The 16,479-nt window shown below is 35.0% G+C and overlaps 1 protein-coding gene across 1 annotated transcript; it reads left to right on the top strand.

Annotated features, from left to right (window-relative positions):
- Positions 1-6,543: 6,543 nt before the first annotated feature.
- On the top strand, positions 6,544-16,026 carry Pym (partner of Y14 and mago). The gene is made up of 5 exons (XM_067117508.1): positions 6,544-6,706; positions 10,305-10,401; positions 11,446-11,588; positions 12,478-12,597; positions 14,805-16,026. Exons 1-5 carry the CDS (start codon positions 6,673-6,675, stop codon positions 15,005-15,007), a joined length of 597 nt encoding a protein of 198 aa, XP_066973609.1. The 5' UTR covers positions 6,544-6,672; the 3' UTR covers positions 15,008-16,026.
- The last annotated feature ends 453 nt before the right edge of the window (positions 16,027-16,479 follow it).

Raw genomic sequence — 16,479 nt, forward strand, 5'->3', positions numbered from 1 at the left:
TACATATATATATGTATATATATATATATATATATATATATATATATATATATATATATATATATATATATATATAATATAAATGTGTGTGTTCGTATGTGCAAAATTGTCTTGCTTGAGAGAAGCTGAAACGCATACAAAGGATAAAAAGCGTGTTCAGACTCTTTCATTACAGGCCCACGGGACCTCTGAATGTCTCCAAGCTCACATTGAAAGGAGAGGTCAAAGCACACCAATACAGTAAACAAAAACACGATGAAGTCGGAGAAACGAAAAACAAACAAAAAACAGTAAATATTCACTTTCATCAACCGGGTTTTAGCTCGAAAGAGGAGAAAAAAAAGTCCATTAGTTATTTTCTTGTCTTCTCGTGTTTGTGTAGTTCTCTGAATTAAGAATTAATGGCGTCTCAAATTTAAAGGTTGTCTGGGCCTTTCTTGCAATCAAAGCGACTGAATATTTCATACAAGGGGTTCATCCATAACTCAGCTGTTAAAGGCTGAATATGCTAGTGAACCATTTATTTGTTTTTCTTTAGAGTCACAACATATTATGGGAAATGGTTCTACACATACATACATCCATGTATATATATACATATACACATACACATTTATATATATAAATATATATATATATATATATATATATATATATATATATATATATATATATATATATATATATATATATATATATATATATATATATATATATATATATATATATTTATATATATACATCGAGAGAGAGAGAGAAAATTGGACCTACTGTAAAAGTTCTGACAGCTTTGTCAAATTCTTTTTTTGGCTTTAATTCAATTGAAATTTTTATAGCCGAATTGGGAATTTCTTACTGTCTTGTTTAACTTCACAGTTGGGTTTGCCTTTATTCCTCCAGACCGATTTTCCTCTCTCTCTCTCTCTATCTCTCTCTCCTTTCTTTCTCTTCGATACACACACACACACACACACACATATATATATATAGTATATATATATATATATATATATATATATATATATGTGTGTGTGTGTGTGTGTGTGTGTGTGTGTGTGTGTGTGTCTGAGAGAGACCTTACTTACAGACCTTACAATTCGTTCAGGTTGCCCCAGGTCCCTCAGTGTGAGGCGCCTTTGATGTCTACCAGAGAGTTGCTAACGCATCTTCCGGTATATTTTGCATCTTCCAGTCTTGGATGGTCTGGGATGCATCTTAGATATTTGTCGAGCTTATTCTTAAACACATCTACGCTCACTCCTGTTATGTTCCTCAGATGAGCTGGTAGCGCATTGAATAGACGCTGCATTATCGATGCTGGTGCGTGGTGGATTAATGTCCTGTGTGCTTTCCTTAATTTTCCTGGTATAGTTTTTGGCACTATTAATCTACCTCTGCTTGCTCTTTTGATCATTTTAGTTCCATGATATTTTCGGTAATTCCTTCTATCTGTTTCCATGCTTGAATTACCATGTAGTTCTCTTCTCCTTTCAAGACTATATAAATTTAGAACTGTAGTCTTTCCCAGTAGTCAAGGTCCTTAACTTCTTCTATTCTGGCTGTAAATGACCTTTTGTACACTCTCTATTTGTGCAATATCCTTTTTGGTAGTGTGGGTACCATATTATATTGCAATATTCAAGTGGACTAAAGACGTACGTTTTATAAAGCATAATCATGTGTTCAGCTTTTCTTGTTTTGAAGTGCCGGAACAACATTCCCCATTTTTGCTTTGCATTTTGCCAATAAATTGCTATTTGATCATTGCATAACATATTCCTATTCAACATCACACCAAGGTCTTTAACTGCTTCCTTGTTTGTGATTGTCTCATTATTAGGTCCTTATATGCATATAGCATTCCTACTTTATCACCATAGTTCATTGATTCAAATTTATCAGAGTTAAATACCATCCTATTTATCTCTGCCCATTTATATATTTTATTTAGGTCTCTTTGTAGCGAGTTCTATCTTCATCACAAGCAATTTCTCTACTTATTCTTGTGTCATCTGCGAAACTTCTTACTACTGAGTCCTTAACATTACTGTCTATGTCTGCAATCATAATCACAAACAGCAATGCAGCTAACACCGTACCTGTGGTACACGGATATTACCGTAGCTTCATCCGATTTCTCATCATTTTGCAATCACTATCTGTTTTTTCTGTTTTGCAAAAATTCTTTTATCCATCTTCCCTACTTTGTCAACAATGTTATGTTTTCTAATTTTTTCTAATATGTTATGATCTACCTTGTCAAAAGCTTTTGCAAAAGTCTAGGTAAACCACATCTGTATCTTTTCATTTTATCATATTTTTATATATGCTTTTCATGGTGGACTAACAGTTGGGTTTGTACTTTTTCGGGTACAAAACCATGTTGTCCTATATTGAACAATCTATTCTTCATTAAATGTTTCATTATATTTTTTTATTACCCTTTCATATACTTTCATAATATGAGATGTCAGACTCACAGGCCTATAATTACTTGCTCTAGTCTTGAACCACTTTTGAAAGTAGGAGTAATATATGCTAATTTATGCTCATCATAAATCTTGCCTGTATCTATACTTTGTCTTAATAATATTGCTAGCGGCTTTGCGATTGAATGAACCACTTTCTTTAACAATATGACAGGTACTCCATCTGGTCCTGCTGCTGATCCATTTTTAATTTCATTAATAGCCTGCACAATATCGGCTTCTGTAATATCTATATCTGATCTGTATTCAGTATTTTCATCTCTTATTTCTGTATCATTATCTTCATTTTCAATTCTAGGTGTAAATTCACTCTTATATCTTTCTGCTAATATGTTACATATTTCCTTTTTTCATTCGTTAATCGCCCTTCCAATTCTTAGAGGGCCTATTTCTACTCTTATTTTATTCATCTTTTTGCATATGAATAAAAAAATTTTAGGGTTTTGCTTGATATTTTGTAGTGTCATTTCTTCTAGGTTCCATTTTTTCATTTTCTTTTGATTGTATAATCTTTTGTTCTGCATTTTCTATCTTACTTTTAGTTCCATCACTTTCCATGCATTCTTTTCTTTTGCAAGAGCTTTTTCCACTTTCTAATTTTCTGGAACAAGATCCTTCTGTCTCTTGGAATTCGTGACTGATGATTACTTTTTTCTTCGGTATATATTTTTCCACTATTTCTCTAATATTTTATATAATATATCAGTATTTACCTGTATATCATCACTTACAAATATATTTTCCCATTCTTTGTTTAATTCTTCATTTATTTTTTGACCAATTTATATTCTTACTATAGAAATTGTATTTTCCATATCCTTCCCATTTTTCGTTTCTTGCTTTTCTCTGTTTTCATATGTTCTGAACGGACTGTTAGTTCTATGACATTATGGTCCGAAATACTCGTGTTATATACTATTATTTCTTTAACATAGTTCACCTCGTTCACAAATACTAGATCTAAAATATTATCCTTTCTTGTTGGTAGGTGATTTATTTGCTGAATGTTATGTTCTAGTAGCATATCTAATAGCTTTTCAAATTGCCTCTTATCTTCTGCACTACTATTGTTTCTTTTTTATATGTATAAATACAACCACAGTCTCTATTCGTTCTTTCCATTCTACAAAAGGAAAGTTAAAGTCTCCAGTTAGAGTATAGTCCAGTCCTCAGGATTTCTACATATTTCATCCAATTTTTTCAATTATTATGTCAAACTCTTTAGTATTAGGGGTCTATATATTACAATGTTCACTAATTTTTCATATTCAAATTCTACTGCTATTAATTCACATTCTGTGTTACTATATTTCTCACAGATTTTTCCTTGATTATCTCTCCCATATATCATGGTTCCCCCTTGATTTCTATTTTTCTATCTGATCTATAAGTTTAAACCCTTTATCTGGTCATCATTACCAGTCTCTTGGGATACCAGGTTTCACTTATATTCAATATTTCTATTTTTCATTTTTGGGTAAGTTCTTCTAAGAACTCTATCTTTCTTTTTTGAGTTACTGAAACTAAACCCTGCGCGTTCATCACTATGATGGTTGCGTATTATCTCCATAATCTAATATGGGTAATAATAAGGATTTTCCATGTCTCTTTCCTGTTCTGATATGTTGATCTTTTTCATTTCCAGAAATTCATTAAAAACCAACTTTTCCATTACACTTGTTCTTCCAGCTTCATATTTATTCACTTTTGCATAAACCTGCACTTATCTCCATATCTGCACCATCCCTTAGCATCATAGATACATTGCTTGTTCCTTGTGCTATATCTAGGTGCTGATGGCTCATATCGTGGTGCTGACATTTCATAATGTGTTGTTGGCTTGTTTTTTGCCTTCATCACATGATCTTTGAGAGAGAGAGAATAAGATCCTTGTAGATTCCACAACCCAAACCTACTGTACATCCAACCGCAGAGCGGACGTCGCTGTAATTAGCCTACCTCAAAAAGGAGAGAAAAGCTGAAAGTGTGGCGTTAAGAGTCTGCCGAAAAAGACAGAAATATTTTCGTTTCTTAGAATTGGAAAAAATAATGGATGAGGTTAAAAGGGAGGAAAAGGGGTCGAGATATAAATGTATGTGTGTGTGTGTGTGTGTGTGTGTGTGTGTGTGTGTGTGTGTGGGAGAGAGGTATACAGTAGATTAAAGTCCATAGGACTCAAATAAAAGGAAGCAGAGAATGAGAGCTGTCATTTATTTTATTTCTTTTTTTGTGGGGGAGTTCATCTTTTTAGAGGGGTTAGCGATAATTAACTACAGGTGGCCACCTTTTATTTACCTTAGTTTATATTATTTTTATTCCTTTTATTTTTTATTCTTTTTTAATTTTTATTTTTTATGATTTTCGTTTTTCTTATTTTGTTTTTTCTTTATTTTTGGGCTTATTTCATTTTTTTTCTGTCAGTAACATTAAATAGTGTTTTCACGCCAAGCCAGAGGTTGCCGCCTCCCCATTTTTTACTTTTTTTTTTTTTTTTTTAGATTTTTAGCTGTTATTGTTTTGTATTTATTTATCAGGATTTTATCGTTTCTGGAGGATCAATGGCATTAACTTCCGGATGCCTATGCCCCTCCGAAGTTGCCATCTTCCATTATTTTTTTTTTTTTTACATTTTGTATTTTTTATGTTTATTATTTCTACTTTCTATTTTTTTAGGAGTATCTTATCTTTTTGGGGGGTTCAATGGCATTAACTTGTGGGTTTCTAAGTCACGCCAGAGTTGCCACTTCCCCATACTTTTTATTCAGTTGTTGGGGGAGTTTTATTTCTTTATTTTGGGGATTTTATTATTTTTTTTTTTTTGGTGGGGCTGCTTTCTGCAGCATGAATTTATGGGTTTTAGCCATACCAGAATTTCCCTGCTTTTTTTCTGGAGGCTCCCCCTATCTGGCTTTTTTTTATGTGGGGGATCCCCTCCCCACCTTCGTTTCTTGGGGATCGCCTCCCCACCTTCTTTTCTCAGGGATCGCCTCACCTGTTTTTTTTTTTTTAATTTGGGGGTAGAAACCTACGCCACGCCAGAAGTTGCCATTTCCCGACTTTATTATTTTTTATTTTGGGGTTTTTATTTTTTATTTTTTATTTTGGGGTTTGTGGCATTAACTTACAGGTTTCTATGCCACACTAGAGGTTGCCACTTCCTCATTTTATAATTTTTTTATTTTGGATTTTTAATTTTTCTTAGGGTTTGTAGCATTAACTTGCAGGTTTCTATGCCACACCAAAGTTGCCACTTCCCCATTTTATTGTTTTTTTTTTTGGGGGGGAGATTTTATTTTTTTGGATTTGTGGCATTAACTTGCGGGTTTCTACGCCACGCCAGAGTTGTCACTCCCCATTTTATTATATTTTTTACACTATCACAATATATATATATATATATATATATATAAATTATATGTATATATATATAAATTATATATATATATATATATATATATATATATATATATATATATATATATATATATATATATATATATATTCTGAAGTTCAGTAGATATATGTAATTGTGAGTTGACCTACGTTCCTTTCATCTTTTGCGCATAGTTCGATTCATACCTTACAATTAGGGTTTCTTGATTTGGACTGAAACCTTTCAAGTGACAAACACATAAAGTATCAGGAAATAGTGAAGTCAAAAGATTCTGGCTATTGCAAATAACACAAGCAATACTTGACGTACACACACACACACACACACACACACACAGACAGTCTATATTTATAGGCTATACAGTATAGCTACGATGGCCTCTTAACTTATCGAATTCTTCACACTTTTTGGATACGCTTGTCACTACAAAGAATTAGATCCAAATTCAAGAAATATGAGGCATTTCTGATGTTCCAGACATCAAAATTACCACATATTTCTTGCGTTTGAATTCAAGTGTGAAGAACTGGAGGAGTTAAGAGAGCATTGTGGCTATTACAATTACTTACGTATCTGATAAAAAGTGACCAGTAGGTTCTATATATCTTTATATATATATATATATATATATATATATATATATATATATATATAATGTGTGTGTGTGTGTATACATTATTCCATCGTTTAACTGCCATGTTCTTGAGAGATCAACATCGTGTTTCTTACATCTGAACATTCTTGATTTTTCTTGCAAGAAGTTGAGTCCCCGGCTTGACATAAACAAAGATGTCTACGGCGGAGTACATGAAGGATGAGACTGGCAAGTTTTACTACTTTTTTACCACAATAGCAATGGAATTTTTTTACTTTTAAGCTTGGAAGACCGAGCGATTTACATTTATTTTTGTTTTATGAACATTATGTCAGGGTTCAGATAATTTTTATGAAGATATTTGTGTAAAGTTGCTTGCCTGATTTTTGTAAACCGGAAAATGATGGAATGCGATATCTTGAGAATCCTGAACAAGTGATTTTTTTTTTCTTAAACTGCTTATTGACATTATCCTAATGACATTTATCATGATTTAGGTCTGCGTTTGATAGAGCCACATCTGTAGTAAGCTTAGGATTGTTTGCGCTTTTAGGCCTGTCGTGCTAGGCTAGTCGATCTTGCTTACGTATTGTTGACTAGCCTAACCTTGATTAGCCATGACTGCTAATGTACCGTTGCTAGCATAGGTAGTAAGCTGAGTAGGGAAACAGGGGTAGGCATTGGGTATTTTCCCATACTAATAACCTACATTGGGGTAGCCTAGGCCAGTCCATGTGCTTGATGTAAGGCTAAGTGTTACTTGGGGGGGGGGGCGGGGTTCAGAGGGAGCAAAACCCCCCCTCCCCGATTGGTCAGTGCATGGCACCTTAAGTCAGGTTAGAAAGGTAAGCTCTGGTTAGGTTAGGGCGCGACATGTATGTAAGAGGTAGGTTAATGTCATTTTGGTTAGGTTGTAGCCACTGCCAAACATTTATTCCTCCCCCTGCCCCCGATCTGTCTCCAATATTCAGTGTTACTTGGGGAGGTCTGGGAGGGGCAAACCACCCCCCCTAGCCAGGTCAGGGCTTGGCGTCCAAAGTCAGGTTAGGAAGGTAAGTTCTGGTTAGGCCAAGGCACGATTTTCTAGGAAAGGTTATGTTTTGCCCGTTATCACAGTCAGACTTCTTTTGTGTACCCCTGTCTCCCTACTCTGCATCCACTCCAATTGTATGTTTGGAGTAATACAATGACACTTTAATTCAGGCCAAATATATGAACCATATGTTTTCTGAAGGGTTCACCATGTGTTTCAGGCTATACATGTCTGATCATTAATTTTGGTGCAGACTACTTGCTTTTGTGTTTAAACATCCAATATCATGAGTGATGCCATTGAGAAGCTGTGTTGTTTATAGAAAATTAGGAAAGGCATAGCCTATATCACATGATAAAAAAAAACTGTATGGGTATCAACAGTAGCAGTCATCAAGAAATATCAAAGCATAAAAATGTAGCAAAGGTATGGAGGTAGCCTAACCTAACCTTACCTAGGGTATTGGGTTGTTACCTTCCTTGGGGAGGGCCAGCCCTTATCTATTTCTGTAGTACTATATTCTACTTCAAATTAGAATCCTGGTGTCCTAGATGGAGGGGCATTGTGGTGTCTCTCTAGTCAAAAATAAGGTGTCCTAGATGGGGTCTTAATAGTCAAAACTGTTAATTAGCTGATCGTCGACTTCCTCATCCACCTTCAACAAAACAAGCTCTCTCAGTCCCGCAGGTGGAAGCCTGGAGCCAGATTTTCCATTTGAATGACATGGAACTTTCTTGGTAGAGTTGGCCGTGCTCATGTTGAGGTTCAAACATGTTGCCCACCAAGGGAGCTTCAGCCTCTTGAATGAGATGAGACTCTCTTCCCCTGCGGCCTAACTCGACTACTGTACAAGCCATTAAGGGAAATCATGTATTGAAATCTCACCCTCAAGAATGTTTGCTGCTGGCCTTAGCCTTGGCATAGCCTGTAGCGAGTTACACAGCCTTTCATATCTTGTCTGGTTCTCAGAGAGTTGGGAATCCTTCATGTTCTTGTTTGTTCCTAAGTTAATGGCAATGTCTCTGAACCCATATGTTTCTGACAAAAGATTCAAGAACTTTTTGGTTCCCTCCCTCCGAGACTTTGTTATAGGAGACCTGGAGGACACACTTTTGTGCCCAGTGTGAGTCTTCTGCCACTGTCTAAGGAGAACCCAACTTCATAGGCCAGAGTGTCCCGACATTGTCAGCACCTGTTTGTAGAAAATTGTTAGTTATCACCCTTTCTCTCAGGCTTTGTGAAGCAATCAAGTGGGCTTGCAGTTTGTCTTGTGAGGGAAGTGGTCATCCAATTTGAGCTAGAGCTCACAAAGCCAGGGTCACTGGCCCATCCCTAGTCTCAGAGAAACTTTTCAATTCCACAGGTAATAAGGGCAGGTGTTGGGTGGTCATACTACCTTTATCTCTTTTAACTTCAGGTATATCACCCACAGGTCCTTGGAAACAATTTCCTTATGACCTGTGGTGGCTGCTCATCTGGAGTGTCTCCTACGTGAAAGGCAGTGGTTTGTGTTTATATAGGAACAAAAGCCATTCATATTTGGTAAAAAAAAGCACAGTAAACCCCCTGTATTCATGGGGGATGCGTACCGCATCTCCCCGCGAATAGCTAAAATCCGCGAATACTTAGAACCCCACTAAAAACACTTAGAACTGCCTATTATGATAGTTTAAACACAAAAAAACCCTCCCAAAATGCTTATAAGTGAATATTTCTCAGTGAAAAATACTGCAAATTTTCTGCGAATAAAGGGTAGATACGTTCCACAGAGAAATCCGTGAATATGAGACCGCGAATATGGGGGCATTTACGGTACAGTAAACCCACCGTATTCGCGTTCTCATGGTTTGCGGACTCACACATTCGCCGGTTTCTCTGTGGAACATATCTAGCCATCATTCGCGGAAAATTCGCCCATTCGCTGTATTTTTCACTGAGAAATATTCACTAATTACTGTATTTTCATATATTTTTCATGAGTAAATGCACTTTTTGTGATAAAACTATTAAAATACTCAGGTATAAGCATTTTTACAGGGTTTTACTTGATTTAATCTATCAAAATGGGCAGTTCTAAGTGTTTTTAGATGGGTTTTAAGCATTCGCGGATTTGACCTATTCGCAGGGGGGTGTGGGACGCATCCCCCGCGAATACGGGGGTTCACTGTATTCCATTGTATTGAACTGTAGTCAATAAGGATAAATGTTGAAGTTTATGCCGAGAAAGTAAGAATTGGCCAGCACTTAATTTTTTTCTCAGTTATATGCAGTACAGATTTTATAGTAGCTTTTCTTCTGTTATACAGTATACAGTAGTTTAAACATTATAGTAGCCACTTTTTTTAAAGTGTATAATTTGAGAAAACCAGTAACTTGTGTCCATATAAAAAATCTACTTAAATGGGGTTCACTGTTATCGATGATTTCAGGGATAGGATACATTCCAGGGCTTGAAACCAATTTGCCACAGATAACAAAGTACAGTCATCCAGGAGGCCTGGTCCCTCCTTCCTTTCCAATTTGACATTATTGTAGGTAGGATTATGGTCGGTACTTTTATTGTATACAGTGAAAGGAAAATCTACGTCTTAAGTTTTCCATAGTAAATACTGCATACAAACAGCAGTTTTATACCATGAGTACCCACCTACCAATTCTGTGGACTAACTAGTGATTGTAGTTGCAAAAAGTTGATTGTTTCATTCTGATGTGCATCTTTACTCCGCATTGTTTCTCACCTGTGTTATGTATATTTATGAATATCTGTTATAAATCTCTTTGTTACCACTATAGGGCAATGTTTCATCCCAGCTTCACAACGTCCCGACGGTACCTGGCGGAAAGCCAGAAGGGTGAAAGATGGTTATGTTCCTCAGGAGGAGATGCCATTGTAAGTTTTTCTTTTTAGTGTAGCCTAATTTGAGGAATTTACTGTAGAATTGTCTTTATGTTTTTTCATATACATGGTCTACAAAGTTTACCCTTTACCAGATTTTCCATGATCATACGGTTTACATTTTAGACAAACAATTTACATTTTAGACAAAATATTTCCTGACAAACTGTGTCTTTAAATGAAGTTGTGGATTACAAAAGAGTTCCTTATCCAGATCCAGACCTCTTTCAAAAGCTAGTAACTTGTTTCCAGTCACAAGACCCACATATAAAATTTCAGTAGAAGTCCGCACGTAACTGTACAAACATGCAAACAGACAGAGACAAACAAACCAAGCCATTAAAATAACTTTATTGGAAGTATATAATAATGTAATGAAAATTAAGGTGTCCCTGTGCATGCAAAAGGTTAGGGTTTTATCTCTAAATCCCCACTACAGTACTGTATTTACTTGTCAGAAGGAATTGTTAACGTAATTAGAAAATAAATGTTAGTTTCATCTTTATTCTGTTGCCTGTATCTCAGTTTTTAATGTATGCGATCTCTACTTTCTGTGATCTTTTGTCAGTGGTTAAGAACATAGGCAGATGTTGGTTATGCAATTGCTGTATAGGTTACCTTTTTTTCATAGTTAGGTGTGTTCACCTGGATAACCTAAAGATTTTTGTCTTTCAAATGAATTATTTTTATTGTCAAGAAATGGTTTTTTTGAACTAAACTGTTATATGTATCATATAGCACCAACATTGCTAGTTGTCAGCATTGTAGGACATTATTGCACTTGTTGTACGTGTGTTTTGCTTCTTGGATCTTCATGTAGCATTTAGGTTTGCTCTTCTTATATTTTACATTCAGTTTCGAGTTCAAGATTGTTTTGTCATGTTTTTTAATGTACTTTGTAGTGTTTTTTCCTGAGCAGGGACTTTGGGGTTACCATACATTAATTTTTGTAATGATTCCATAAGTTCTGCTAGCTTTAGTAATTATTTTCATTTTCATTGTTATCAGTGAGATAATTTCATTATACCTTTTTTCCAGATATGAGAGTAAAGGCAAACAGTGGGCAAAAAGTCGCTCAGAGTATCCAGTTGGTCTGGCTCCAGATGATGTAGCTGCTGCTAAAGCCAAACAGCAGGCAAACAATGCAGGAATCCCAGGATTGGTAATAACTCCAAAGCCAGGTAACAGCTGTAGTTGATTGTGTTATTCCAACGCAGCCTTTGAAATCTTGTAATACTGTTTAAATGGTAATTGTGCGTGAAAATATTCGTTTTGTCATTTTGGTAATGACAAATTTTCAGTAAATAGTAAAAGTAGGACTGAACTACGATCAGAGGTACTCTTTCCAGTTGAAGAATTGGTTCTGGAGTTGAAAAATTGTTAAGAAGTTTGAGTCTACATATATCTTCTTGACCATAGTTTATCATGTATCCTGTAATTGTTAAATTGTTGAGGAATTATTTGATAAACGGTTCGATAGATGGGTAAATATGACCAGAGCAAAGGCAGCGGTATTAAGATTTTAAGTAAATTCCTTAAACATTATTAGGGGTATGTGTTACCATTCTGCTGTATCTATGCAAGTTAACAGGAAATACAGTCCATTTCTTTACATAAGCCTATTGATCTGTATGGATTAGTCAGACCGAATCTTTAGTCTGCCTTGAGAATAAAGAAGGGGAGCAATGTGATGCTTTGCCAGGGTAGACAGCCTGGTGAAATATTGTGGTGCCATCTTGTATCAACTCTTAGGCACACTCATCTGTCAGAGTTCTCTCTTTAAAGGCAAGTTATCAGAATCATTTAAAATTTTTCCAGTCATTAGGTTTTTTAAGAAGCTATATTAAGTAAGATTCATTATCAGGAAGAACAAACCTGGCCACCCCTACGAGAGTGTTTGGTAACTCAAAGGTTTGGTTAAACTGATAATTTTGTCCTTGCATCTCCTATTTTGCATAGTTTGTGTTGAGTTATTCTTTGGCTCTTTAATTTTCTCTGCTTATATTAATTTACATTTATATGTAGCTCATATTGTACGTACATATATTTTAGCTTAAGATTTTTTCACAGAGAAATCTAAGTCACAGAAGAAGAAATCTGGAGGTGGCAAGAAAAAGTCAGCAGCCCCAGATGCAAGCATAACAAAACAGCTGCAGGAGACTCACATTTCTGAATCCACAGGAGATAAAGGTAATTCTCTCTCTCTCTCTCTCACTCTGTAGTTTTAATTTGTAGTGAATCATAGTTCATAGTTTAGATTGGTGTCTCAGGATTTGTGAATCATAATGTTTTTAGTAAACTCAGTATCTATGAGATATGAGTTTACTTGGGTTTACAATCCAGTATCAGTCAAAAGATTCAATGTTGCAGGGTGAATGGTCCTTGACTGGCATTTAGGTTATGCAGTACTGTGTAGGATATTTGTACGTAAAGTTTTTGACCTTCCAACACTTTAACTATCCATTGACATTTTTCTTCGAGTCGCTAATATACATTTTTCCAATCTTTTAGATCAAACCTGGGAGAGCTTAGATTCTGGCTTATTGTTGTAGTTATAATGTCATACGAGAATAATAATAAACTTTTTCACAATTTGGTCATTCATTTTGTATTTTGCTCTTTTTTCTTAATGCCAGGTCTCATAAAGGACTAATTTTTTATACATTTTCTCATAATCTTTTGAACTTTATTAAAAATTTCTGAAACCCAGTGTTCTCTTTTCATATCTTTTTAGCTTTCCCTGTACAGTTATTAAAAATATCTGAAACCCAGTGTTCTTTTTTCATATCTTTGTAGCTTTCCCTGTACAGTATGTACTATATTTCATAACTTTGTGTTTTGCCTTGTATGCAATTAAATTTATCAAAATTTTGTCAGAACTATCTTCCTTGGGGTAGCTTTCAGTTAATGAGGGGTATCTGAGGTGTTTTTGAACCAGGGAAAAGAAATTTCAAATCTCTCTCTCTCTCTCTCTCTCTCTCTCTCTCTTATTATCTCTCTCTCTCTCTCTCTCTTATTAGTTTTCCCATTATATTATATTCAAATAGTATATGCATTTTCACATTCATTAAAATTTACTGCTAAAATAAACGGGAGAAGGGATCATGGTTGGGAAGGGGCTTGTATTCAAAGCCAGTTGTGAAAGTTGTGGATGATATTAGCCACCCCAAAGAAAGTTTAGACCCTTTTTGGCAGAGCTGTACTTGAGTGTTGGCACATTGGAATCCAGGGAGAGCCAGCCTTTGGGTTATGACTCTAGATATTAGTCCAGAAGCCCATCATTACAGATGAAGGTCAGGATGATTCCATGTTCACATGGTCTTGGTCCTATCAGGCAAGTTTAGCTTACACCATTACCACAATTATTTTAAATTCAGGGTTATGCAAAGATCTCCAAGAAGACTGATGATTTATGGAGAAAAGAGACCCAGGAAAGTTACAACTATACATTTACCAAGTTTATGAATCTTAATTTGGGTGAAATGAGCTTGAGAGTTGTAAAAATTATGGTAAAACTTGGCAGACAACTACAGTATGAATCAGAACACAATTGAGACACAAAACACTTCCAAGAAAGTACAAAGACCTTTGGAAGGTGACAAACCTATGAATGTTACAGGAGCAAATTGCCAACTTATGGATCTCCAATTGGACAGTCTCATCAGATTTTGTAGGGGAATGCAAGAACAATGCTTTGAGTACTTTGCGAGTGTTTTTAGGCTTCTTTAGGTGCTTTGCAGAAAAGGGTCTCTGAAATTTATCCTGCATAGAAAGTGAGTTTTAAAAGTTTATAAATCTGTTTTGGTTAAGGACCAAGCCCTTAACCAGAACAGATCTATGTTTATCTTTTGATCAGTTCTCGAAAAGAAACTTATCATATGCTTAAATGGGTGTTGCTTGTTATAGAAGGTGCCAAGGATATCTGATTGTAATTTAAGGTAGCATTATACCTCCTCATAACCAAACAAACACTAGTCATCCGTAATACTGCTAGGAAGAGACAGTTTTCCTGCAAGGAAACCTGACACAAAATAAATACAATAGCCCACACTGTATAATCTTCGAAAAGATAAACAATAAATGCAATAGGTTAAGTTCTCTGTTGAAATAAAGCTCATAAATTATACCTTCTTTTATGGGGAGTAGCCAGCTTTAATCATGTCCAGTTGGTACTTAGTGACTACTGTACTTCATTACACAGGGGTAATACGGAAGGAGATATGGTGTGTTGAAACAAGGCTCACCTGCAACAATTGAGAGAACAATTGAAGTTTTTTCACCTTCTGATGTATTGCTGCACTCTGCTAGTTGTTCCTTTCCATGTTATAAGTAAAATAAGAGTTTTGTAGTCAAGGAACACCAATATTTATCATATATTCTTCATCCCTGGATTGTAGATCAGCAGGCTGCACCTACAGACCCAGTGAAGCGATTACGAAATCTTAGGAAAAAGCTAAGGGATATAGAGAAGTTAGAGAAGCAGATTAACTCTGGGGAACTTAAGAAACCAGAAGAAGATCAGCTATTAAAGGTCAAGAAGAAAGGCGAGGTCTTGCGACTCATCAAAGAGTTAGAAAAAGAAGTAGGTGAAAGCAATTAGTGAAGGCAGTCAGTTTTGACTCAAGTCCTGTTTTAAGGTAGCCTGTGTGGCAATCATTCTTAAATGTTGCAAAGTACATGCCAAATGCACCTTAACATTCAAGAGTTGAAGTGAAACTTTTTACTTTGACAAGAGAAGAGAAACATTCAAGTCCACTATTGGGTGAAGAAATTTTTAAAGTCAGAAATTTTTAAAAATTGTGCACTACAAGTTGTGGTGAAAAATATGTGCAATGAGATTATATTTAAAGAGAACAATATAATCCATTGAATATGGATTTTTTTTTAAAGGTAATTATGCATAATGAAATGAGATGGCTGTAAGTTGTTTACTGTGTATGAAATGGTTGTGTAAGGAGAGTGTTATTGGCCAGAATATTTGAGCATCCTTTTTGACTTTCGTTTTTGGTACAAAACGTGAATGAGCTCCTTAAACTATAAACTTTTTTATAGAAGAAATTCGAGAGATTTGTAATCTGCAGTCCTATTTTGTATATGCATTACCATAAAAACACAACAGTGGAATCCTGTTATAGTCTTCGATGTTGTAAAATTTGGTAATTGGTAAATATTGAAGAGATAAGTTTTCTTTTTCACTGTTTCCAGATAACCATTTTTATATACGAATCTTTTTAAGGTTTTGAATGATATATACTGTATTATAACAGGATTTTACTGTGATTGCAGTTCAAATGTAGGATGTTGATAATATTACTTTCAGCTTTAAATTAAATATTTTTGTCTTTTAAAAGTCTTAAGTGTGAGTGAATGACAGGTAGGAGGATGTTGAATAGAAGATGAGAATATAGTTCATTTCTTTTACAGTAAAATGTGTGGAAGTAAAATTACTACAATACTGGGTACAATTATCTGCCTTTTCACCTTCAAATGTTTTAGTTACGAGACTGGATTCTCATTTACATTGTTATCACTAAAATATAAAGAACTCTAGATGTTTTGATAAAACTATCAAATTGGTGTATTGATAAAATTTTATCATATTAAAATGATTGTATTTCATGTTTTTTTTTTTTTCTTTCCAAATCATGAGATTGCTTCCCCATTTAAGAAGCATTTCCTGTACTGATCAGAAAAATTGTGTGACATATAATTTGCAACTAAATTATATTAGTGAAAAGACAGTTATATTCATCAGTTCAAAACACAGCAGCTATATTTCCATTTTCTACAGCAATAGGTATTGTTTTTCAGGCATGCAGTTTCCTTAAAAATCAGTATATCGTCTCATCTGTTTGTTTCCTTTAGTCCTCCTGTGATTTTTCGTATAGGGAGTCATTTTAAAGCTGTATGACCATCACAGTTATACTAGTTGTGTCACAGGTCTGTGGTCTGAAGATTAATTCCTAAATGAGAAGGTAGAGCACAATTTAGCATTTTCATTTTTCAGAGCAAGTAATTTGCTTACTCAGAAGCCATATAGCATCCTAGTATGATACAGTACTTGAATTTAAG

The sequence above is a fragment of the Macrobrachium rosenbergii genome, chromosome 15 (genome assembly GCF_040412425.1).
Source record: "Macrobrachium rosenbergii isolate ZJJX-2024 chromosome 15, ASM4041242v1, whole genome shotgun sequence".
NCBI classification, from domain to species: domain Eukaryota; kingdom Metazoa; phylum Arthropoda; class Malacostraca; order Decapoda; family Palaemonidae; genus Macrobrachium; species Macrobrachium rosenbergii.

Excerpts from the sequence above, each read along its gene's own strand:
- Pym (XM_067117508.1), top strand. The coding sequence starts at position 6,673 with ATGTCTACGGCGGAGTACATGAAGGATGAGACTG. Across the intron at positions 10,402-11,445 it reads CCTCAGGAGGAGATGCCATT|ATATGAGAGTAAAGGCAAAC; the intron begins GTAAGTTTTTCT and ends CCTTTTTTCCAG. Across the intron at positions 11,589-12,477 it reads GGTAATAACTCCAAAGCCAG|AGAAATCTAAGTCACAGAAG; the intron begins GTAACAGCTGTA and ends ATTTTTTCACAG.